The sequence below is a fragment of the Seriola aureovittata genome, chromosome 11, assembly GCF_021018895.1.
Source record: "Seriola aureovittata isolate HTS-2021-v1 ecotype China chromosome 11, ASM2101889v1, whole genome shotgun sequence".
NCBI classification, from domain to species: domain Eukaryota; kingdom Metazoa; phylum Chordata; class Actinopteri; order Carangiformes; family Carangidae; genus Seriola; species Seriola aureovittata.
In genome coordinates this window covers 21,578,649-21,604,769 of record NC_079374.1, presented here as the reverse complement: position 1 = coordinate 21,604,769, position 26,121 = coordinate 21,578,649, and the positions used below count along the sequence as shown (strand labels likewise).

At 41.1% G+C, this 26,121-nt stretch overlaps 2 protein-coding genes across 3 annotated transcripts in view; one reads left to right on the top strand and one right to left on the bottom strand.

The window, feature by feature from the left end:
* Window positions 1–9,577, bottom strand: part of ramp1 (receptor activity modifying protein 1) — a 63,511-nt gene extending 53,934 nt beyond the window's left edge. Inside the window, exon 1 of the mRNA XM_056388662.1 lies at window positions 8,564–9,577. Coding sequence (XP_056244637.1) covers window positions 8,564–8,621 — 58 coding nt within the window. The 5' untranslated portion in view covers window positions 8,622–9,577. The remainder of the gene's footprint in view (window positions 1–8,563) is intronic.
* Window positions 8,970–26,002, top strand: map3k19 (mitogen-activated protein kinase kinase kinase 19). Of its 2 annotated transcripts, none has more exons than XM_056388658.1 (19): window positions 8,970–9,106; window positions 10,337–10,417; window positions 10,959–11,122; window positions 11,779–12,014; window positions 12,636–12,830; window positions 13,624–13,784; window positions 14,100–14,215; window positions 16,294–16,475; window positions 17,586–17,646; window positions 18,633–18,720; window positions 19,481–19,603; window positions 19,833–19,987; window positions 20,290–20,324; window positions 20,428–22,689; window positions 23,154–23,258; window positions 23,343–23,581; window positions 23,723–23,975; window positions 24,105–24,313; window positions 24,520–26,002. In XM_056388658.1, exons 4-19 carry the CDS (start codon window positions 11,811–11,813, stop codon window positions 24,650–24,652), a joined length of 4,521 nt encoding a protein of 1,506 aa, XP_056244633.1. In that variant the 5' UTR covers window positions 8,970–9,106; window positions 10,337–10,417; window positions 10,959–11,122; window positions 11,779–11,810; the 3' UTR covers window positions 24,653–26,002. The 2 variants fall into 2 exon arrangements, with proteins under 2 accessions (XP_056244633.1, XP_056244632.1); XM_056388657.1 differs by having other exon boundaries at window positions 18,630–18,720.
* Window positions 26,003–26,121: the final 119 nt, after the last annotated feature.

The window sequence follows — 26,121 nt, the reverse complement described above, 5'->3', positions numbered from 1 at the left end:
CTGTAGAATTCACTGTAGCAGCACATGGCATAATGGTGCTGAGTCTTGGGAATCTGAAGCTACTCTCATAAAACGGATCAGAGGAATTAAAGGTCACAAGTTCAAATCCCTGACCTCACACAATCTGTGTGGAGACTAAATGCTACCAGAAATCCTTAGCCTAAAATGCCATATCTATTATTTAAAACCTATTACGATGGGGGAAGATTGACTGAGCATGCTCTTTTCATTACTGTACCTGCTCTTTTCAGCAGCTTGTATATTGTATATTAACCCCAGTGCATATAAACATAGCTGTCATTAAAATCTTACAGTACCACAGATAAGGCCTTCATATTAGACACAGCGAAAGATCTCAGATCAGCAAACACTTTCAAGAAATGTCAAACACCTACCTTATTTAAGTAGTGTAGATCAGTACAATGCATTCTGTATTCACAAAATACAATCTCTGGCTTTCGCAGAAATTAAATGACTTTTCATTTATTTTCCTTTCAGTCTCTGTAAATGGATGATAGCAAACATACTTATCAGATGAAAAGAAGCTGTTCCAGAAACTCAATTTAATCTAATTTATGTCGACTTTAAATCAAGATTAATAAGATTAATAAGATTATGAGTCTACAGCCATGCTAGTGGCTCTGTGACGCTGTTGACACAGCAGTGCTTTGAGCTTAATACTAAAATCAGCACGCTTACATGCTCACAATGAATGCTAACATGCTGATGTTGAGAAGATACAATGTTTACCATGCTCACCATCTTGCATATTCATATTTGCTTATTAGCACTAAACACAAATTACAGCTGAGGCTGATGGGAATAACATTAGTTTCTAATTGTTAGGCTCTTGTTTATCCCCTAACATTATTTATCCATGTCCGCTAATTATGTCTAATTACTGCTGTTTAAATAATGTAATACATTGCATCATAAGGATCCCTTTTTACATGCAACTTACAGTATAATATTCTAAATATAAAAAAATAATAAGTTGGTTTCTCAGAGAAAAATTTACCAATGCTCTTTGGACAAAATCTACACTTTATGATCCAACGCTAATGTCCAATGCTAACATTCAGCAAAATCGTACAATATCAAAGATCCGGCAATACAGTTGGATTTAAAAGGCTGTAATAAGATCTCTCTCTCCACGTTTGTGTTCCCAGCAGGTCATGGGATTCAAACTGCTCACCCTACCGTTATATACAGTCCAGCATCATAAGTTAGTTTGCCTCCTGCTGCACTGTACTGTAGCCCAGAAGCCACACACTGCTCCTGGCTCAGCAGCTCAGCCTCAGCGGTCAGGAGCACAGGATTGTGCCTGTAAAAGACAGCTCCTGACTACAAGAAGTATGTCTCTATGCCTCATTCACTCCTCCCTCAGGTCTTTGCTATAAATACCAGTGTGTTACTATTTGACCAGTCTGGTTAGATAAATGTTTGGAGAAATCCCTTTCAGGCCTTTTTGGTGGTTTTTACATGACTTGTGTGCCATGCCTTGATGTTGTGGGCTCGGATCCTGCACACAACCACTTTGACGTGTCATCATGTACTTTCTGCACAACAAAAATGCCATGACAAAAAAAAAAAAAAATTCTTCAAAAGAAAATTCCAGTCTGATGCACTGGTTGAATGAACCACTGCGACAGGCTCACTATGTCGCTGTTATGTAAGGTTAAATGTAATGTGTGAGAGCATCGGCCCAGATAAATGGGTTGTAAAATCTACGCTCCGTTTCTCAGTAAGAGAGCTGATGTCTTGGATTTGGAGGAGGGGGAGTTCTGTTCATAGTTTCTGATTCTATTCTTAAAATGGATAATTGTAATGAAAATCACATAGATTCATATATGGGCAGATATAACTGACGTACACTCTATTAAAGACACACTCACTCACTAAAATGAGCTTGTGATGCTCATTAATCTGGAAACACAAATGCAAATAAGCATAAATAGATGTATCCACAGTCAGAGACACAAAGCATAAGCATAAGGCTAATGGTGTAATTCATAAATTACTGCTGGCACTGTTGGTTAAAGTGTGTCAACAAAGCAAAGGATGATAATGAGCGTATGTTCATCAGTTTATGAAGTAACTTTCAAAAGCTTAGCTTGCTCCTGCTTCAATATGAAATAAATATTTTTGGTCTTTGAGTGCTAATCACACAAGGAAATCTGTGAGTTGTTGAAATGGTGATGGTTGTTTTTAATCATTATTTGCAATAGACTGAGTATCACTAAAAATAACAATTAACAGATTCATTTTAAAAGAAAATAATTGCTTGTTTTAGGCCTAGTGTGTGCAGTGCGGGGTTGAAGATGAATGTTTTCAAAGCTGCATTTATCTTTATGTTTATTTGAACAACTCTGCAGGGGTCCAAGTTGTCCAAAAAGCAGTTCCTGTAATGCCACTTTAATCATGACAGCATCATTTCTTTAACCACATGTTGCAATGTTACCTAAAAAAACTATGGTTGCCATGTTTGGATAGTGAAGGAATAATCAATAATCAGAAATGTTGGTAGTGGATATTCAGAGTCTGTCATCACTGGAAGTATTCCAGGGTTATGCAAAATTGTTCAGGATCAACATTCTGTTTGGTGAGTGGGTTACAGAAATTCAGCTGCGTGGATTGTGAACAAACACACACAAAACAAAACAAAAAAACACACACACACATACACGCACACATACAATGGGTGGTTTGATCATTAAAAAAAAAGTAATTGTGAGACAAGAGTGACAGTTGATGTCCCCCAGCATTACCACTGATCTACAACTAATTAGGACAAGTTGCTCACAGTCTGAGTTAGCACGGGTGATGCCAGACACTCTCGGCACCCCTTACATTCCTCTCTCCTTACAACTGTAGACAGACACAAAACAGTTTCCATTGTTGGCCAATTATGGCTGGGCCTTTGGGCTCACTAATCCTCTCAAAAGAGTATGAAAATGCATCTTTAAAACAAAGTTAGAATTAATTCTTCCCTAGGTGAGCACATATATTGATCGGAGTGCAGTAAACTGCTTTTGCTGCAGCTAACTGCGCTACGGGCAGATTTCAAAAGCTGAATACTGAAGACCCTCTCTCCAGCGTATAAGCAAAACCCTGGGTTAGAATTTGAATTTCCTGTCTTTTGTAGGCTTGGCTTGGAGAAAACATGTCACTTAAGCATGAAACAGTGTTTTTTTGTCACTTGCTGCGAATCTGTGTTTACGTCCCCCATGAGGAACTCTCAGTGGGAAAGGAGGGAGAGAGACTCACTGGGGAGAGGAAGTGTAAGAGGGAAGTTTTTTAATATTACACATGAAAAACAGCTCAATCAAAAGAGGGCATGGCTACTTGTGTTAGCTTTCTTCTCATCCTTTCATCCCTCGTTCACCATCTATCTAATTAGCCAAAGTCCAGTGGGCGGGTCTGTCACACAGGATGCGCATAAACACACACACACACACACGCACACACAAAACAGACACAGATATATATCTGCACTATTAAAACTTTCACTATCCAGCCCCACCTACCTCATTTATCTCTCTCTGTCTTGTTAGTGTGATTCCAGTTCTCATTGCCTCCCCCCCATGATTTATAGAGATTCTTAAAAACGTCCCCTTGAGTCCTTCACACCAGAAATATGTGCTGCTCTGTCCCAGCTGAACACAGAAAACGGTAGCCCAGTGCTTTTAGAAAGTCCATGTATCCATATTATCTAGAGAGATGGGACTGGGGACTGGAGCTAAAACCTGACAGAAATTATCATTATAATCTCTGTTGGCAACATCACAAAATGTACCTGTAGCAGTAGGGGGTCAAAAACTTTCCCTGTCTCCCTCCCTGCTGCTTCCCTCCCACTCTCATTCACATTGTTGCCTTAAAAAGAAATCACGCCAGCTGGTGCCGCAGGATGTCAGCCAACCAACCACAACATCTCACTTGCTGGGAAAGAAGTTTTTGATAAACAGTCAGATCTTTCAACCCTGATGCAACAAACACTTATCTATTCAAGAAATATGTAGTAGTTCATCATCAAGAAGTGTGTATCTTGTCTCCTTTCTGAGCCTTTTCAATGCTGAGAAAAACTCTGGAAATACAAACACTGAAGGACAGATTCTCTGTCTTAATACTTTCTTGTCATAAGCGCGTTGAACAGCCAACAAAGTGATCACTTCTTAGAGACTTCCCCTCGGCTCAGATTAATGTAGATTGCTTCGTCAAACTGGAACGATGATCGCTAAATAGAGGAGGTGGTAAATGAAACCACTTATCAGCCACTTACCATCTTGAGATCCCTCTCCAGACAGTTTAAGACTGATTCAAATAATGACTCACGTGACCCGAGCGACCCACATGTGACGTCGACAACTCTCAAGGTGTTAACGACCCCAAAAGTGGTTAAATGCCTGGGGCTACTTATAGCACTTAGTTCACCACTCAATCAGACTAACTTCGGAGACTTCGGCTACAGATCACTCCATGGTCAGTATGGACAGGAGGAATATTACAGCAGCTGGTAACTCTTGATGTATACGAGGCACGTAAGAATTTTATCATGTCAGACATGAAAGAATCTGAAACTATCCTTTAAATCAGCTGGAATGCCTTGTTGATTCTGAATGAAGCCGCCCCACCGAAGTTAATTAACTTGAGCTTTTCTTTTAATAACTTTTTTTTTCAGACTGGAAGAGGAATTGATTAAAACCTTGCCCAAGACCCAGACTCATTACAACAATGTAACAGCCCACCCACTTTTGCTGTGTAGGGGCCTAGCAAACATTGTCCCATGGCCCACTGAGTCTCACACTTTAGTTGGAGTACGTTACGACAACCATTTCGATTGCTTACAGGATATTCAGTCATTCCAGTCAAACTGTCAGAGTTGCCAGATGTTGTCGCCTGATGTCCCCTGAGTCATTCCTCAAAGTGTTTCCCTTTTGTCATTTCACTACTCTCTGGTGAGTTGCTTATGTGCGTGAAATATTTCAAATGAATTCAAACTGGATCCTGAGCCGTCAAATGAAAGATGATCATGTCAGGGGAAGAGGATTAAAATGCCTCTGTGCCAATTGCTTCATATCCATGGGAAAGCGTGAGGGGGGTTCCTTTCTCCTTTATCCATTCGGTACTCATTGGCCAAAAAATTAACAAAGAAAATTACAGTGCCTTTATGAAGAGAAGACTAAAAGTTTCCTAGATGGATAAATGAACTGTCTGAATGGGAATAATTATTCAGGGAGTTTGGGAAGTAGAATTCTTTTGAAAAGTGATTTTTTTTTCAGAACAAAACTTTCAAAATTGCTGCTTTAGATGGCGATGTGGTGTAACAGTAATGGGGCAACCTGGTGCTGCTGTGGTGAGTCATAACTTCCTCTTTCTGTAAATATAGAACACCTAAATGGAGCCAAAGGGCAAAAACTAGAGGAAGCTTGCCTGAACACCTTTGTCGGAGAGCATCACATCGTGCATGTGTGCATTTCCATTACTTCAATTGCTCAGATGTGTATTCATTTTCTTTTTTTCAGAAACACTGAGAAGTTCATTACAAGTTTAACTACAAAAAGAGCCAAAAGTGAGGACACGGAGTACATTTCTGCAGGTCTCCATGACATTAAATGCTTACTTTGGGGTTTGCCGATTGGGTTCGCATTACAGTTCAGCTGAGGGTAAAACATGGTCAGAGGCTGGGAAATGAAACCAAGTTAACTGAATTTCTTCCTAAGTCTGAAATCAAAAGTGCTGTGACGTGCACACAGGAGACAGAAGGGCTCCAACATGTGGCAACCAACGTGCAATCTCCTCTGTGGGTACACGCGAAAGGTCTGCAGCAAGAAATGTGTACTCGCACAAGCTGCACTTTTGTCCATATGAGCACTGTTTTTGCTCTCCAACAATGTAGCAGCCACTGAGGATCAGCCTATACCAAGCACACAGGAAGGCTGATGTAGAAGAAGGTGGAAAAAGCTGAATGTGATCGTTCTTTGTTAAAACTTTTAGTTTCTCTATGTCAACACTGTACACCATGTGTGCGGGAGTCAATTTGTTTGTGTGCTCTCCTGGTTTAAATGCGACGGTTAATTGAACATTAATGCATTTTGGAATTAGGTGGAAAAGAAGGTGGTTGGGTTAGGGGCCCCACAGATCAATGAGCCAATCAACAACACACTCCATGTGGAGTCAGCGCAGATGCAAACATTGATGGAGGGTTGTGCTGGGTCTGTAGACCAGCAGCAGAAAAGTGATTGCAGAGCCCACAGCAAGAAGCCAGTTTAGTTGCAAGTTCAAGCATATGATGACTAGACATCCCAGTTTTTCCAGGACTGTGTTTCTGCTAGAACCTGTCATTACGCTGACAGTTAGCTGTCCTGCTGAAGAGACAGTCCGTCTTTTCTAAAGAGCTCCAGGAGGCTTACTCCTCCCTTCACAAGGCACCCGTCAATGAAAATGCTGCGCTCATGGCGTCTAGGGTGTTGAAAGGTGCGCTCAGTAGGTGTGCTAAGAACTGAAATAATTGTCTCCCATACTGCAAATGCATTTGGTGCGTGCATAAGCATGTACATGTGCGTATGCATGAACATATGGTACACTTGGTGCACAAAAGGCCCACACAGGCACTGCAGGTTAATACCTCAGCAGTCACCTACTGTCAACAGAGGAGGAAGGAAGTAACATCTTGTGTATTAAAGCTGAACTGACATTACTCTCAGTCACTGGTGAGAGAAGCCCCACTGCTAAAAGCTAGTGATTCGGTCAGAGACGTAATGTTTTCAGCAACTGACTGCTATCTAAAAAAGAACAATGGATGGACCTCAACAAGCAAATTCATCATTTATATTTGATATTTTCCTATAGAAATAAATAATAATATTTTGATTATGCCTGGTAATAAGCATAAAAGCTTTTTATGACATTGTATGCCATAGACACATGACAGTAGATGGTGCCCTAACACATTATGCCAGCCAAAACGTCTGTGTTGACAACTGCAAACAGACATACACTATATCCATTTTTTTAAATTAATTTTTCTGTTGTTTTTGTTTTCTACATTAAATGACTCTAATGAATGAATCTAATACTTTTGCTATTTTCACAATACTTCCAAATGAATACACCTGCCCTAGCTCAGCTAGAATGAATGAATTGAATCAAATCCTTTAATAGTAAGCATATGATTGTGATATGACCTCATATTAATTTAATATTACATGATTGCACAAAAGTTACAGAAACTACACCCCAATGCCTGAATCTAAGCAATTTAAGGAGGCTACACCTATCAAACTGATTTACTAAAATACACTTAATACTGCGGGACCTGGTTAACTATAGGAGATGAATGTCAGAGCATTTTATAAAGCAATAATTGGAGGTGCTGTTATGTGATCTTCATAACAAATGTGTTTTCATCCTCCCCACGATTAGGGAAATAAAACTTCAAGGTGAGTGCGAATTTTGTGTTTTCAAGCAGATATTTATCTTTATTGTACTTTTTAGATAAAGCATATTTTCAGTATAGCCACAAAAAGGTTTACCTCCAGTCTGAGCTTATGTTCTTTTTACTGGGTCAGCACGTTTACACAAGTTGAATAGATCACTTAAAGCAGATTTCCTATCTGTGGCCAAAAATCATTCTAATAAAAGGGTTGACTTGTAAGATTAGTGATGCAGTGAGTTGTAGTAGTGTTATTTTTTACAGATTTTGCAGGATAATAAATTCAGTCTTTTGCAAATTAGATCATTTATCTCAAATATGGAAATAAAGAGCAACCCAAAATAAAAGTAAACAATAGTTATGGAGATAATAAGACAAACAAAAGGTGTTAGTTCTGCACACAGGGTCACACACTTCCTGTTAGCAGTACCATTCACCTACTGCCTATTCCAAACCATTAATCCACATACAGCTGTATGTATCCCTGTCTTTGTTGCAGTGATGAAAGAGGTATCAGGGACTTTAAGCTTCCTCCATATAGATTTATAGATTTTGAAGCAAGTGTCTCAGTCAGTTGCCTCTCCCTCACACCTTTCCCTGGCTGTCAACACTCCCACCCTGAAAATCAATCACTTCCCAAATACACTGCTACTCTTTAGTTTAAACAAAGATTATTTCGTATACACTTCCCCACACAGGGTGGCAACGGCCACCACTGATCCTATAATAAATCTAATGTCATATCATAACAAGCCCAAAGGTTAAGTCTTAAACATTAAACTGAGAGTGAGTAAAGTATTTCATGGGGCCACTCGACGAAAAACAATTAAGAAAGTACATTTTAATCTGATTGCTGAGTAGCACAAGTACAGGAGTCCCTTATAGTCCTCTTCTTTCGTTGTATGGAACAACAAACTTGCCTTTACACCTGCTGAAATTCACACACCTGGGATTAAAAAAAAGAAAAAAAAAGACTATTGTAGGGATTTCCCTTTCTTTTGCCCTCGCTTAACTCTCCTTATTAAGCTTCCATGCACATATGAACCTGATATAGCGTGGGGCATCTATTTTAGTCTTATGATTTGTCTTAACAAACGGAGGGTATTACCCACGCAAATGTGTAAGACTCACCTACAATGAACCACAGAAGCGTGTGTTTGTGCAGCGCTGCTCCGGTCTGCGATCCCATCCTGTCGCTCTCAAAATGATCCACCGACTCAAGTTTTGGGAGAGATGTGAAGGGGGAGAGAGCAACTTACTAGAGCTCAAAGAGTAATAGGTAACACCACAAATGAGAGCTAGGGAAGAAATCCATCTAATGCAGTCGTCCGGTCAATGAGCCTCTGCTGTATCACCTTGCGCAAAACTGCTGGGGGGTGGAGGGGTTGGGTGGGGGGGGAGCCAAGACTCGTCCTTGTTCCTGCTGAACCTCAACTCCCCCGAGTCCTCCTGTCACCGACCCTCTGTCATCCGGATATGAAACATATTGAGTCGTAAAGTTGGAGCTGTCTTCCCAAGCAGCCGTCCTGAGGTTTGGAAAAATCCAGAGCGCGCTTGGTGAAATGTGCGGTGTTGGAAACTGTGCTGTGCGCAACTGGAGGCTCCAGCCTGGGACCGGCGGAACTGAGAGACTGAGAGGGTTCAGTGCTTCTCTCAGGGACGACACGGCTGTGGGTGAGCGGAGGGGACACGGGACAGACCCAAACATAGCAAATACAGCGTGGGGAGGGGAAGAGACGGTGATTTGGACGAGGGAGGAGGCACTGGACTCTGTATGGTACTTTTCCATTGGTTAATCGGACACATTCCAGCGACATAAGCAGCAAAGTTTAAAATGCAGATTGTTGATGCCTTTTATTTAAAAAAAAAAAAAAAATGGCGGTTACCATGGGAGAAAAAGCACATACGGTGTACATAAACATCACTTCCTGAATTTACACAACACTGAGCTTAGTATGCATAACAGTAGTGAGATCCACCTGCGCTGTGTATATGCAAACAGGTGCAGTGTGGATACAGTGCGTGGATATGCGCTGCTGGTTCAGGAATAGAGGGTTCACAGTTGTACGACACCGCCATCTAGTTGTTATGAGGAGCTTTACAGTGCGACCTCACTCAGATGAGTGGAGTTACATGAGTCAGATTTAATTCATGCCATGATGCTGTGATTAAAGACCCAATCACTTTGTTCAATTTGTCAGCTTCTGTGTTTTCCGTCTGTTTTATATTTAGAAGGAGAGATAAAAGAAGATATTTTGTGATTTTAATCATGACACACTTTTTTTTTTAATTATAAAAGGATGAGATGTCTTGAACGTAACACTGAAATTCTTTCACAGCTCAAAGTGGTTTTAGCTTTAGCAGCAATGAACAAAAGAAAACTGTTCAGCACTTCTGCATCCACTCAGTGTGAGGACAGTAGAAAAACGTCAGTAGAATATTTCACATTTCACTGCAGCATACCAGTAGTATATATTTGGATCTGCATTGTACATGTTTTCTCATACACGTGTAATTGTATAATGCACTCTGCTGTTTCAGTGTTTGGAAAAATGCATGAGATTTTAGTTTTCTGTGGATTGTCACAGGAATCATGTAAACAGGTCCAACAAACAGAGACCTGAGTAAAACTATTTTTGTCAGACACATATAGCCTACACACATACACAAACACACACACACACATACACACACACAAAATAATGTTCGAACTACTGTAGGTGTGTAATGTATGCAGGACAAACAGTTTTTGTAATGGTAATAAAAGCATCATTCTCTATGTTGTGCCCTTTTACAATACATTAGGGTTTATTTTGAACTTTTATTTCAAAGATAAAACTTGTTTGTCGTGTCTTTTGAAGTGTATAAAAGGTATAAAAGGTGTCTTTTTTTTTTTTGCTGCAGTTCGCTTTGAACCCAGTGTGAAAAGGTACATTCATTTGTATCGAGAGGCCTGAAGATGACTCATCTATGTGGGTTGGTAAGGTCTGTAGTTTTAGCAAAACCTTTGCTTTTTTTTTGCACTTCACTGCCAGATACTTTTGTGTGGCTTTATGTTACATCAGAGAAACAGAGGAAGCTCACAGGCAGCAACAACAAAAAAAAGTGAAATGGTTGGATGGAAAACTCAGCCTGTCAAATAATTTCCGGGCATCACAAATATCTGTCCTCAAGAGTATTTCCAGGTGGGATAACACCGAGTGGATTCACTAAGACTAAGCACAATGTCCTCATTTAATGGTCCACTCAGGACAAAATAGTCAAATGTTATGGAAGAAACACCAAAGAGTATGGGGGAGAATTTTAGTAGGGCGAAAAGAAGATTTTATTATCTCTGTTGAACAGAGTGGGGATGAAGAAAATATGAAATCCAGACCACAACAAATTCTAGGAAGAAAAAAAAAAAGAAAACAGTTGGCAAAACATTGATGTTCTCACTTTGTCTTAAAGTGTCAGGCAACACACAGCCTGCTGGCATTTAAAACCACTGTCTGCCTGCCTGCCTGTCTGTCTGACCGTCTCCAAGGCAACCAAGTGTAAACGACAGCAGGAGGTGTGCAGCAAAAACGGAGAAAAGAGAGGAAACACTAGAGTGGAGAGTCTGTTGAAAAGCATCAAAGGTTTGCTGGTCAAAGAAGGTTAGAGAAGACATACGGGCGGCAAAGACTCAGATGAGATGGCATCACCACTGTAAGTACACTTTAGTTCATTTCAACAATTTAATGCAATTAATGGGTGTGACGATCATTACGAGGAGGGAAGTTAACAATAATATCCAGAAAGGTCCTTTACATCATCTAAAATACACTTTTCTAATTTATTTATAGATGATAGTGTTGTTAATATGTTGATATATGAGACGCTTCAGCCATATTGTCTGTTGCTGTGTTGGTGCTGTCAAACATTAAACCAGACAGAGCTCAGCCCTCAAAGAGTCATTTCTCTTGTGCATGCACGTACGCGCACACACACACACACACACACACACACACACACACACACACACACACACACACACAGAAGTGCACACGCTGCACATACACATGTGAACTGTCATTATTGGAGAAGCTCATTTAGAGCATATATATGGTGAATCAGTTGCAGGAAAAACATGAGTAATTCCTATCACACCCCATGTGCAGTTTCTGCAGGGACCATTGGGTCATTAGAGAATTACATCACAGTGATAACATCACAGACATCCAGACTGCCGCAGACACTGAGCTGAAAGCACTCAGTCAGATATATCAGTGCAGTGTTTGCAATAATTTGCTTTTTTTTGCTTTTTTTCTCCATAAGTCTGTTCTGACCTCCTGCTCTGACTCTGAACTTTTCTCCGGCTTCAGCTCACGCAGATCTGACTGGAAAGCTGTGAACTATGGAGAGAAGTGAGAAGACAGAGAAGAAGTGGCGCGGTGTGGATGAGATGCTGAAAAGGGAGCAGGAGGAGGGAAATAAAGAAGATGATGTAGTTGTGAGCTGTGGACAAGAGGTGGATCGACATGTGGTCTCTGACACTGAGGATGAGGAAGAGCGAGGATGCACTCCCCTTATCAGTGCCTGTCGTAAAGGCATGACTGAAGTAAGTTGTGTGTGTGTGTGTGTGTGTGTGTGTGTGTGTGTGTGTGTGTGTGTGTGTGTGTGTAAAAGAGACTATTTGGCACGGGGACGTCTATTGTTGTGTAATCATGGTTCAGCTATTACTTGGCTGATCTGACATCAGTCCATTGTTCAATGGAAAATTCCTACAAGTGAGCATGTCAGAGGTTGAGGGATGTGGGTGTGGGTGGGATGACATGTTGTATTTTTCCTTCCACTGACAATAACATGTGTTTACATGCATGTGATATCCATGTGACATGAATCTTTCTCTTTACATAACACCTCTGCGTTCTCTTGGGGAGCCATGTTCAAAACAAGCTCATGACTTAACTGTAACACAGGAGACACACTCCCCCTGTGATCCCCATGTCAAGTGACATAAGCCACTAAAATAAAAGCAGATATTTTGCAGAATTTTATGTTTGCAAATACTTTCACCTCACATGGTATCTCAGAAGCACTGTAATACTTGTATAACAGTTTACTGATACAAAATATGAACAGCAACAGTCGTTTTATTACAAAATCTTTCATTTGAACCAGTCTACTGTTTTTTCCTTGTGGTTTCATTTACTGTTTTTCTGTGTGATGTTGTTAAAAGGTGGTGCAGCGGCTGCTGAACACCGGGGCTGATATGACCTTGTGTGACTGCAGGCAGAAGACAGCGCTCCATGTAAGCCCTCCTGAGCTCCAGGGAAAAGTGTTGGGGTGGATGTCGAGGCCTCATCTGCCTCCCCAGGCACAGCTGCTGCAGGCTTCCTGGCAGGGAGACTTAGACTCCTTACAGCAGCTGCTGGTAAAGCTCCCCCACACACACATACACAAACACTCCCACTCAGGTGTTAGAGGATTTCCCAGATGAGCAGAGACAACAGAGGGAAACAACAAAGTTTTCCTATGGAAGAAACACAACTGGGTATTCTGTTTATATTTAGTCGAAGAATTCAGAGTCATTACATTTATGGATGGATAGCTTGTCTACCAGCAAATCTATCATTTTTGAGAAACGTGGTTTCTCTTAATGCCTACCAATGAGAACAGTAGGAGGATGCGTTCATGGTGGTTGGACCAAAAACTGATTTTTATTTACAAACCTCTAAAACAAATTTTGTAATAATGTAATAATGAAATGTCATAATAAACTCCATGAGGTGGCTGGACATGAAAACACATTCCCAAATCATAAACAGCCCAGGTCAAGAAACAGGCTGACCTATTTTTTCACTGTGTCCTCGTGTGACTTTGTGTAATTGGAAATTATTATCACAAGCTTTAGATTAAAAAACACTTCACTGGGGTTTTACCAGAGAAATTATTTCTACTTCCAGAGTGATTCTGTCTCCAAGTTGCTACATTTCAAGTTGAATGTGTGTAAAGAGTTTTTAGAAATAAGATAAACTTGTTAATTTCTAAATTTGAATAGACCACAAACCACAGCGTCTATGCATCAAGCTACAAGGGATTGAAGATGACTTGTGTGTGCATATACGTGTTTGTGATTTCAGCACTTTGTACGTGACTCCATACTCAGTGCTATAGTGTGCCATGTATTATTCATGTGCGTGTTTGTGTATGTCTGCATGTTTCAGGCTCAGGCAGACAGGATGGACGTGAACCTTCCTAACAGCGACAGTGTAACAGCTGTGATGCTCGCTGTCAGGGACATTGACCTGTTTGAGAGCACAGCGACACCTTTGCCATGGGACCACAGACCTGTGGAGGTGGTCAAGGAACTGCTTGGACTCTCAGCGTAAGAAAACATCATTTCTGCATGCATTGACGTGTAGGATACATACAGAGAAGCAAATGCACACACACAAACTTTTCTTTAGTCACACCTCCAGCAGTTGCCGGCTGTCTATTTGTTTTTTCTTTGTCGAAGGAACTTGCATCTTGAATTGAAATACTCCAGTTCTACTTAGTGCCCCAAAGAGGTTTGAAGTGGCCTCGGCATCAAGTAATACATTTTTGCTTTGACTGACACAACAACAAGGAAATTTACTGTATACCCAAACGAAACCCAAAAAGCACCCTGTCTACATCTGTCTTTAAACTTCTTGATCAGTGATCTGCAGGTACGAGACCACAGTGGCTGCTCTGCACTCCACTACGCTGCTAACATCAACAGCCCTCTGAAGGAGGAGATCATTCCTATGATGGTTGAGGCCCTAAGTCACACAGGTACACACACACACACACACAAATACATTACGTCATTCACAATTTAAAGCTGCACTAGTAGATACTTTAATATTAGCAATGGATGAAATGTCTGTGTAATGTGAAAGGTGTCACCTGTAGAGATGAACCCATAGAGAATTATCACCTAACTGTGCAGTTCCTTTATGAAGCATTGACGTGTTGTTTAGCTCGTTGTTTTGGTTTTATGCTGCTTTAATGTTATGGTTCAGCCTCACCGCTGTCATAGTGCTGTTTGTAGCCTCCCTGATTGAATAATGGTCTCATACTCACAAACTGATGGTTCACAGTCCTTTTAAACTGTAAAATAATACCATCTTTTCATGTGATAACGTACAATTTTACATTTGCTCCAAAAATGAAATACTATTTATTACAAGTTATTCCCAGCAGTTAAATGCTGAATTTTTAGCTCAATGACAATCTCTGAGTGTTCAAAGTAATCTTATTTAATCAAATGAAATGTTTTGGTGTTCAGAGTTTTCCCATTCCCTGCCATCAATATAAACAAGCTAGTTTACATAGCCTACTTTACAACTTTACTGCAAAACTATAAAACACATAAAAAATTTAAATGGAATTAAAGACACACCAACCTAGTGCCTGTATCAACCAGGTGCTAACTGAACAAAAGATATCAAAAAGTACTTTTAGAAAGCACCGTGTTACCATGTCGACATTCTTCCTTTATTTTCTCTTGCTACCATCTTTTTTTCAAAATAAAAGCATGGCCTTCGCAATAAAACTAGCTGAACAGGTAAAAACCATGTGCTTCAGTTGATATTTATAAAACGATTAAACATAAGGCTAACACATTATGTTTAACCATACATGAGGTCTTTTACACTGTTTTCTGTGAAAAAGCTGCACTTTTTCACCACCTGCTCAGCACCAAACAGCAAGGAGACAAAGTTAGCAGCTAGCTAGCAAACATTTAGCTGCTGAAGAGCTAATACTCAAAGGGATGCTAATGTTGCTCCATGTCTCCTGAATGTGTGAGAAGGTAACTGTTTCACATAGTTATAAAATGTTAATGTCATGTTCACAGCTTTTTCTGCTGCATCGATCTATGGCCAAAAAAAATCTGCTAATGCTGCTTTAAAGTTGTGGGAAAATTCTGACCTAAATTCCAACAGTGCATGTGATCGGCCATGGACAAATGAGGATTATACCAGTGTTTGTACATTCTCATGTTCAATACGGAGCCTACACAGCAGCATTGCACTTAACTCTTCCACACAGAATCACATACAACATAAGACCTGAAAAAATAAAACACAGAAAGTGTCAAAGAGAATGTAATACTAATTAATGTATGTATTACATACATTAATTGATAGCTAGATATGCAACTTTACTTAAAAAGTTAGATTCCCTGTCGATTGTCCTTTGTATCATTGCCTGTTCATTACATTGACTTAACAAATGGAGGTTCATTGATCAGCTACTTACATAACTGCGTGTTTACTGCAACGTATGTATGACACGCGCACATGTTCACTCGTTTAAATAAAAACCCACCTCCTATTTATAATCCTCCTATTTATGATTATGTGCACACACATTCTTTGTTTGTCTCTCACATACACATACACATACACATACACATACACATACACATAAACAGCATACCAAGTTCATTCATAATCCTGTTTTTCAGAGTAAAACCTCTGCAGTTGCACTCAAAGCCTGCACTTATGTGGGAAAGTGTAAGAAAGGCTTGTTTGTGCATGTGTGAGCGACCAGGCTGCTAAGAGCCTTCATGAGTGTGTGAATCAGTTTGTATCAAGGATGGCGACACGGAAAACAAGGGGACACAGAGAGGATGGATGAATAGAGATGGAAAAAAACAGAAGTTAAAGGGTAAAACAAGTTGTTTTCAGACTTTTTACTGCTTCTAATCCCCCATCTTGTGTAAACAGGACAAGGTGCAGGGGTGTGGACCCAAACATGGATTCTGAGTTTTTCTGCTCTGCCTGTCTGACTGTCTCACTAGAGAGAAACAATGTTTGATCTCTCCTAGCCAGAAAAGTTTAAAAATGATTTCTGTTCTTACTCAGATGCTGCCCCTGTGTCACCCCTGTCCACTGACAAACACTCGTGCCAGGGTTTGGACTCAGAGTTTGAAGATTCTGACATAGAGCTGGACATTGAGAGCCTTTATCCTCATCAGTCGACAGCGACCTCCCCTACGCAGACACACACCCATCAACACTGCTTTCTACTATACAGCCACACCGGGGTAAGTGATGAATGTCAAACCACTCTAGAGGAAAATGCTGAAAAATGTCACTTTACATCAACAAATCAAGGCTCCTATCATTCTTGGTCTGAGCTTTTTGAGAGAGGTTGTTTGTGTTTGAATATGCGATATGTTTTTTGTAATTTACTTTGTCCTTGCTTGTCAAATTACACAATATATTCAACTCTACCAATTTGAATATCGATTTATTTATTTCTTTATTGCAATGTTCAACCAACATCCGCAGAACATGACCAGCAGGGTCTGTGTTGTGTTTAAGCACATATGTCTGAGTGCACACTGTGACTGTGGCTCTCAAGTAGCCACAGTTAACAAACACACACTGGCAGTGGAGTGGTCACCCAAAAGACAAATATGTGGAAGCAGTAATTGGCTGTTTAGATGAGTGTGTGTGCATATGTGTATGTGTGGAGGAGGGGCGCTCTGTGTGGCTGAGGAGGAAACAAGCAGGGCAGATGGTGAGCAGGAAGGGAAGAGCAGGTGGTTTACAGGGAAAAGCTACATTATAGCTCAGAGACCCACCGACTGACACTGACACTACTCAACTGTAGTGTATGCTTACATGCACAGTGGTAAAACTATTAACAATAAACCTTATACCAATATATTATAAATAAATCAAAACCAGATCGGTAAAATTATGTTAAAATTAACTAACCCAAACCACCAAGAGAGATAGATCTAAACCTCCAGCTCCATCACAGGAGCTGTGACTGAGCCATTTGCTGCTCTTAACATTATCAATGAAATGTAACAACTGAATCAATGAAATATATGTCTGTGGTTTAGTAACAGTGCTGGGTTTTTCATAATGTCTCTTTGCCCTGCAGCTTTTAGAAAGCATTCACAGAGGAATTTAAAATATTCAATACAAAATGAAATAAGGATATTATTTCCTCCAACTTGGAAATTAAAAAAAAAATGATTTGTTCGTTTTTGTTTCTTGATTAAAAAAAATAAATCACGCTGAAATTTCTTTTAGACACTGAACCCTTCTCAGCTTGCATCAGTACGACTGCAGTGCTCCTACCAACTTCTGTCTTTTAAGACTGGGACACGTATAATTAAACTCACTTTTGTTCTTTCCAGGAAGTGCTGGAGTCTCCAGGGTGCCCTCCTCTATCTGACCACCATAAAGATCTCAGTCAAGGTAAGAGCTCCTCCACTGACTCCTGCGGTTTTAGTGGTTTTAATGGACTAAGATGGGAGCTATTATTGTATGAAACTGGAGTGAACTTGTTAGAGGAGGGCACTTGTGTTCTTAGTCCCTCGGGGATAAAAAGGGCTAAACAGAAAACACAACAGGGGGATATGGGTGTCTTGGATGTCAGTTTACTTTACTAAGAGATCAAATTTTGAATTGTTTTTGGCCTTTTAAAGTGACAAAGGGGAGGGGGGTCAGCATCATCCCAAATAGGCCTTCAGATCGAATCACCCACTGAAAGGAGGGCAGTGAGGGAGGCGTGACAGCATGGGAGGGGTCTCACACACAAAACCACCTCTCAGCTGAGCTTGCTTGCTCGTCTTTTACCTCAGCCACAGCAGCATGGTTGAGACACAGAGAGGATAAAAGGTCCACTAAAAGAGTTACACAAAGAGGAACAAACGTGTAGAGAATACAGACAGCAAAGACAGAATACAGATGTGATCATAAGGTCTTGCCCAGCTGTGGAGGAATAAAGAGATAAATAGAGACAGGAGTTTTCTGATTCAGTCTTTAAACGTGATCTCAAAATGGGAGCAGAGGCGACCAACGGGCTCAGAGACAGGTAATGCTGGTGTTTTCTCTATGATGAGTATGAATGTGTTGTATATGAACACTGTATTTTTGTACAGTATATTCTATGTGAGCAGGAGCTGGTGTATGGGAAAGGCTGGATGTAAGTTTGCTGTCACTCATGTGTGAGGTCATCAAGGTTCAGTGTTATGTCGTGGCTTTGAAATCTAGAGAAACACCATGTGTGCTACCTGATATACGAACTTGAAAAACCTCAGAGTAACATTGTTCTCTAAGCATTCATGAAGCTGCAGCTTATAAAACTGTCTGTATGTATCTGAGTTTCACACTGTGAGGCACATACAATGGACTTAGGATTGTTGGGTGTAACTGTGCGGGTCTGTGTGTGCCTGCAGCAGATAAGGGGATCCCCCTCTGTTTCCAAAACGCCATGGAAACACTGAGAGACATCAGACAAGCCTACCAGGAGGCAGGGAGAGGAAGCAGGTGGGCTGGATAATATCTCACAATCTTTCTTTCTCTCTCTCTCACATACACACACACACACACACACACTGGTGCACTCTTTTTAAATGTATATAAGCTGTAAGGAAACAATAGATGGTACTGAGCTGATAGTATTAACAGTGCTGACACATATAAACACATTACCATCTGTTCATACGTAACCACAAACACAAACAAACATTTAAATGCACGTGCAGGTAACACTCCATCCCCCCAACACACAGTCTCATGTATACACAGTACACTCTCCCTGGGCTGTAGTCAACAACAGCCTCTTACTTTTACAACAACAGTAGAAGAGTGTCCTCTCCGGTTACACTCACAGACCTGTACGCAGGCACCTGTCACTGTGTCCAGAGGACAACCTGTTCTACCCAAACAGGTTCGAAACACAGAGACAGGGGGGGAGAGAGGGCTGTGGTGAATCAGCCCATTGTCTGTAATGTTGAGCTCTCAGCACTGAAACAAGTCCAAGCTCTACAAGAAGAATAAAGGTCTTTGAGCTGCTCTCTAATTTCATAGCAACAGCTTCCAGAAATAAAGAGATATGGGAAGAAAATTAGGCTTTTTTTTGTTGCACTATGTTCAGTTCAGCACAAAGAAACAAAACTCAGAGGCATCTGCAATTCTCTTAAAATAATAATGTTAATGATAATTTCTCATTTGACCCCCAACAAACACTGATGATTATCTCTATGGTAAGATTAACCGTGTAACTCTTCTGTGTTTTCCCCAACAGAGGAGGTTTGTCTCTGCCGAGCCTGAGCGAAGACAGCAGACGCTGGGGCCATGTAGATCCAGCCCCCTCATGTGGCCTGCTGAGTACCAGGACCCCCTGTGTCCCCGTAACCCCTAGACACAGGTACACACTGTAGCTGGACTCATTATAAGACACTTGCCATTAAATAAGACCAATCAATAGCAGATATGTATAAGTCGTATAAGGGGAGTGAAGCAGCGAAAAATGACTGAATGACTGAAATAGAAAGAAAAAGGAATTTGACTTTTTGAATTTGACCTATGACCCACCCTGACATTGTGTGTACAGAAAATACATCTTAAGCCTTGATTCTGGTACTTTTTCGTCACAGGCCGCGGACAAGAAGTGTGGTTGCTGCGTGCCCACCCTCCCCCGGCATGCTGTCCGTCACTGAGCCCACCCAGCTCAGCCAATCAGCCCCCAGCATCATGGAACCACTACTGTGTTCAAACACTATGATGCAGGCCAGGGCACACATCCAGACCCGTATGTACTGTATATATACAGATAATCATAGTTATCACAACTTTGACTTAATTATTTTCACAAATTACAAAGCATTATTACTTTTGAATAGAGGATCAGAGGAGGAGTTATAATTGAATTCCATCGTATGTCATGAATATTCAAAAGGACACAATGTTTTATATTATGTATAAATAAGAATACTTGGGTATTAATATTCAGTAGTAGTTCAATGTATTTTAAATCAGATGAGCCAAAGTATTTGAGTTTGCCAGATATTTGTGTGCATGTCGTTTTAATTTATAATTTCTTCCTCTTTGTAGGACTCGGTTCTCAAGATGCTGTAAATGAACAAAAGGTGAGTTTCAACAAAAAAAAAAAATCTTACTGACAATACATAATTCATTTTACCTTGACAGTCACTTCCACTGAATAACTGTCAATGTCCTTACTCTCTGCAGCTCACACAGGGTCTCTTGCCGGCTGTGCATCCCCGAACACCCAAGCTTTTGGCACCGCTGACCAGCCGGCCCAGAGGCAGTGCAGCTTTACCAGCACTTAAGCACCACGTTCCCCTGAAGCCCATCAGCCGGAGCCCCCTTTGCTCCAGGACCCGGCTGAGGAGAGAAAGGCTGTCCTGGGGCAGCCCGCGCACTGGCCCTCTGACTACCACTAAGGGCGGCAGTGAGGAGAGTGGGTCCAGCAGCATCAGCAGCAGCAGCCAGAGTTCCATCGATCTGGAGGATGATGAGAGAGATACAGAGGAGAGAGCCTCAGAGGACGGTGATCTGAAGTTCGTTGGAGACAGGCAGTTGCAGCATTCAAAGGATGTGGCATCCGCTGAGGCTGATTTGGTTGAGGAGACAAGGCGGAATTTTAAAGTTCAGTCGAGGATCAGTCCAATTCCACCAATCCACAGATCAGCACATAACCTGCATGGAGAGCCTATCAAACATGAGGGTGATCTTCTCAGCACTGAAACAGCTATAAACTGTCACTGTGAAGGCAAAGCCACCAATATGAGTTATACAAAAGAGTCTCTTGACAATCATTCCTTTACAAAATGTAACTATGCAAAACAAGGTGAGCATGTTAAAGAGACTGTGAACAGTGACATGCCTGTCACATCAGACTGTAAGGACAAGAACCGTGAGGGCTGCACTACAGACCCTGAGACTGATATTACACATGTCATTATATTTGATATGAATGATGACCAAGGGGATGCTATTGCATGCTCTGATGGGAACGGCAATGAACTGCATGTACAGCAGACAGCGAAGACAATGAAGGGTTCCTTTGAAAATCCAATCCTTCACAGTGCTGAGGATGCAAAATTAAATCCCATCACTGCTGTGGGGAAAATTCAGCTCTTTACTGCGGCAGTAAACCTTCCACCGTCAGATGTGGATCCCATGACAGATAAGAAGATGTTGAAAGCCTTAAACCCTGCCCGGAGCAAGGAAAGAAGAACCCGCATGAACTGTGAACTAAGAGCAAATAATCAAACTAACAAATCAAACTCCTTCAACCCACTAACACATAAAGACCATAGTATCCTAAGTCGGAACAAGTCCAAAAACAATCTGAAGTACTCCTCACTTTCCACACAAGTCAAGGATAAAACCAGGAAAAGCCCTGAGCTAATTATTAGTGGAGAGGCCACGGTGTGTAAAGCAAAATCAAAGCTTAAATCTGCAAAGAATTGTCATCGTAGCACTGACACCCCATCGCCACGAAAGGTTATTGATCACCCACAGAGCAAAAGACCAAATATGAACAAGTCTAACAACAACAGAGCTCAACCAGCAGTGAGGGAGCTGAAGAGCGCCCGGCAGTTGAAGAGACTCAGTGTAACAGGGACACCAAGGTCTAAATCTGCTCTGGACTTCATCACCTACAAAGACATGTTTCAGCAGATACAGAGCACGGATGAAGGACCAGCCATCTATGAGATGTTTGCTGGCCCTATCTATGATAACCTTAGGGTTTCCAGCTCCTGTGAGAAGACAAAGGACAGACAAGTGCAGTCTGCGCCATCCAGGAAGACGCAACAGCCCCATAAAGTCAAACACAGACCCCTGAAGCAACCTCAGTGTAAGGCGAAGAGAAGCCCAGGGGAGAACATGGTGGTTTCAGCTAAAAGCAAAGCAAGACTTGGGTCCTCTAGAGTGAAACCTCACCTCACACCTGTATCAAAGAAAGGTACTTATACAGTGGTCAGTATGCCTAAACAGGAGACCGAGTTAGATGGCTCTAAGCATGGTCAAAATAGTGCGCAAGAAAAGGCTGAAGATCATACGTTATATACCATAGAGGAGGCTCTGTCTAAATATGGGTCTGAACTATTCAAATCTGATGACAAAACACTGACTATGCCCATTAATGTGCAAGAAGTAGTTGGGAATTCATCATCAGGAAACCTGAACAGATCAGTTCCTGAGCCTGTGTTACATCAAAGCTCCCAACAGCCAAAGATCAACACATGGACATCCTCTCACAGCAGCAGCAACACCATTATGTCACCAGTTTACCAGAAGTTTCTGGATGAAGTGGGAGATGGGCCGCTTACGGATGACCTTCTGCAGTGTCTGGCTGAGGAGCTGATCTCACTGGATGAGAGGGATGTATCCATAGGCCCGTGTCCCGACAACCTGGAATCGAGCAAAAAGGAGCCCAACAGAGAAGAGGATCCTGTATCAGGAACAAATATGTTTCCTGAGGTAAACTTGATGGTTAATATTAAGGTTGAAAGTTCACTGTCACAATTAAGCGATAATTGTGACTGCGCATATAAAGACACCTTGAATCTCGACTCATTCAGTCATGTTCTTTCGTAACTCCACATATTTAGGGACTGTACCAAAATTATACCAAATACCAAAATAAAGGATGTGGAGTATCTGTTGTGGTGGGTGATAAATCATCCTCTAATAATTTATTGAAAATTGACTAAACTTTTCAATAAACTAATTCAACACCTTAAAGGAATATTTCGGGAATTTGCAATGCAGTTGAATAAAAAATAATGGGTGTTTGAGGCTATAGTGCGAACTGTCCCTTTAACGCTAAGAAACCCACTATAGCCCTTGCATTGCAAAATTATTAGTGATTTTTAGTTTATAATCCAGTTCACCCTACATGCTAACAATCATTGCTCAGTTTCATTCTGTGTATTTTACTGCAGGTTATTTCAACAGTCAGTGCAGGTCTGCTTGGCTCTGGGCTGGCTGTAGATGACACCATCACATGGACAAAGGGTGAAGTGCTCGGCAGGGGGGCCTATGGGACAGTAAGTCTGCTAGCAACATAAATAACACCTTCAAGATTAAGAAAAAAAGGTCTCAGTATACTGTATATGCTGCCCTCTCACCAGGTGTACTGTGGCCTGACCAGCCAGGGCCAGCTGATAGCTGTGAAGCAGGTCAGTCTGGATACCTCTGACCCTGACACTGCAAAGAGGGAGTACAGTCGTCTGCAAGGGGAAGTGGAACTGCTTAAAACCCTTAGACACACCAACATTGTGGGCTTCCTGGGGACCTCGCTTTATCAGCATATCGTTTCCATTTTTATGGAGTACATCCCTGGAGGATCCATTGCTAGCATCCTGCACAGGTTAGGTTGATTTGAAATACCTTAACCCATGTGTCAAGCTTTAGGAATGACCTGTTTGTGACAAAACATCACAGCAGGATCTTAAAATAAATTATCTTTACTAATACCTTCAATACAAATTGTCCCCTCTACTGCCCTCAGGTTTGGTCCTCTGCCAGAGCGAGTGCTGGCTCTGTACACCCATCAGATCCTGGAGGGGGTGGCCTACCTTCATCTGAACAGGGTGATTCATCGTGACTTGAAGGGAAACAATGTCATGCTGATGCCCACTGGCATCATCAAGCTCATAGACTTTGGCTGTGCACGACGTCTCAGCTGCCTGAACCACACTGCAAGCAACAATGGAGACCTGCTCAAGTCTGTCCATGGAACACCTTACTGGATGGCACCAGAGGTAGATATGGAGCTCTTTTAGGTGGTTGTGTGTCAGGAGGACTTTTTGAATTGCTTAAGCTCTACTTGTTTAAGTGTAACTTTGACTTTTAAACTATTCTCACCTTTTGTCATTTCTTCTACCTTTTAGGTCATCAATGAGACAGGATATGGCAGGAAGTCAGATATATGGAGTGTAGGTTGCACAGTGTTTGAGATGGCCACAGGGAAACCACCACTTGCACACATGGACAAAATGGCTGCCTTGTTCTACATTGGAGCTCAGAGAGGATTGATGCCCTCCTTACCAAATGGGTTCTCGGATAATGCCAAGGACTTTGTAAAAATCTGCTTGACAGGGTGAGACAATGTTTCATCTCTTGTTGAACGCATGGAAAATTCCTTTTGTAAGATCACTTCCCCTTCATCTGATTTATTTTAGCAAAAAATTGATTTGTTAAGTGTCAAACTCATCTAATTGGAAAAAAATGAATTGCAAATCTTATCTGTCTAGACACGTTTGTGAATGATTTCCCTAATATTCTATTGTTCTCTCTCCACTCCAGTGACCAGAGACTACGGCCATCTGCAGACCAGCTCCTGAAGCATTCATTCATCCCCAAAATTGAGACTGGAGTGAACTCTTGGGAAACACAGAAAAAGAACTGCTGTGGTCATCCACAAGGACAGTGTGGTTAACAAGGAGTTGCACTAAAACAATATTTCTTCATGGGGACATTTATTGATTCAAATTAGATTGGTAAACCAAAACACAAAGTATTCTTTTGAGACCCTTTGAGGACCTGCCACCTATCCCCCCCATGTTTGGCAACATGAGGCACTGGCCATGTGTCCCACACCTTTTTGGACACTAAAATACTGAGTATATCAAGGGTTAAGAAAATGTAGTCATTACATTCTTGAGCTGAATTTTAAATGGAACTACAGAAGAAGCACTTTCACTTGGTACATTAATAGAAGCTATAAAATGTAACAAGATAGATGCCACACTTTTGTTACTGACTTTGTGGATTTTCTATAGCAAACTTAAAAATGTGCCAAACTTATAAATACCATAATTTCACATTTCTACAGTTTAACTCTAGGTCTGTCGGGTACGTAATATTTAGTTTCTGATAAAGTGTCAAATTCATATTGCTGCATACATTATCAGCTCATTCCCATAACCTTCGTTTCAGAGCTTCCTGTTAGCTTTCCTCTGAGGAGTTATTGAGGAATCAGTGTGTAAAAAGAGACATGCCACAGATAAGAACTTTTCATTACTATAAGCTACTGTACAGACATGTCTTCTCAAATTCAATCGACAAATCAGTAGGTTATTTTTTTACTCCTAGAGTCTAGCAACATGCATATGCAGTATGTGTAATAAATCGACAGCAACAACCAGAATTTATACTGTGTCAGGATAGTGGCAACTTTGAAGTTTATTTGTAATACTGAAATGAAAAGAAAAAAAGGTTGTAAAGAGTGGCTTATGCTCATTTGTCCATAACTGCTGTTGTTCTGTGCACCCAACTGTAAAATCCCTAATGAGGGTACAAACAATCCAGCCTCAGGCTTATTGGGTATTTTGCACACTCTAGAAATACAGGAGTAACCCAGTCAAGAACAGAGGGGACTGGGTAATATCAAGATTTTAGAACAATAGAGTTTAATGTATGAAACTAATGTATAGATGTGTCCGGACAGTTACATGGCTGTAAATAAATTCAACCAATTGGATGAGGATGTCGGTGACAAAAACTATCAAGCTCGTCCACATTACAGATACTAAAGCTTTCCAACATATGCAGCAGGTCATCTTGCATATGGCCAGTTAGTCACTGTTCTGACAACTGTTGCTGGAATGGAAAGAGCCAACAAGTGTTTGTTTTTTTTCGTCTCCTGAATAGTACCCTGTTAATGATTGATTGAATAATATTTGTATCCCTTTCATGGGCTGACATCTAAAGGGCTACAGCTTCATGTCATGAAATTATGCCTGACGCACTTCAAAATAAAAAGGGTTATGTAAACTTTAATAGCAAACTATTACTGTCCTTGTCATTTTTTTTCTTGTTGAGGCAAAACCTTTGGCATCCAGCTTAAGGTCTACTTAGAGGTCCAAAAAATAATTTTTGGTACAAATTGCATCGCTCTGATGTGAT

Coding starts and splice junctions, on each gene's coding strand:
- map3k19 (XM_056388657.1), top strand. CDS start 11,811: ATGGAGAGAAGTGAGAAGACAGAGAAGAAGTGGCGCGGTGTGGATGAG. Junction 13,785..14,099: donor GAACTGCTTGGACTCTCAGC/GTAAGAAAACAT, acceptor CTTCTTGATCAG/TGATCTGCAGGTACGAGACC. Junction 24,314..24,519: donor GTAAAAATCTGCTTGACAGG/GTGAGACAATGT, acceptor TCTCCACTCCAG/TGACCAGAGACTACGGCCAT.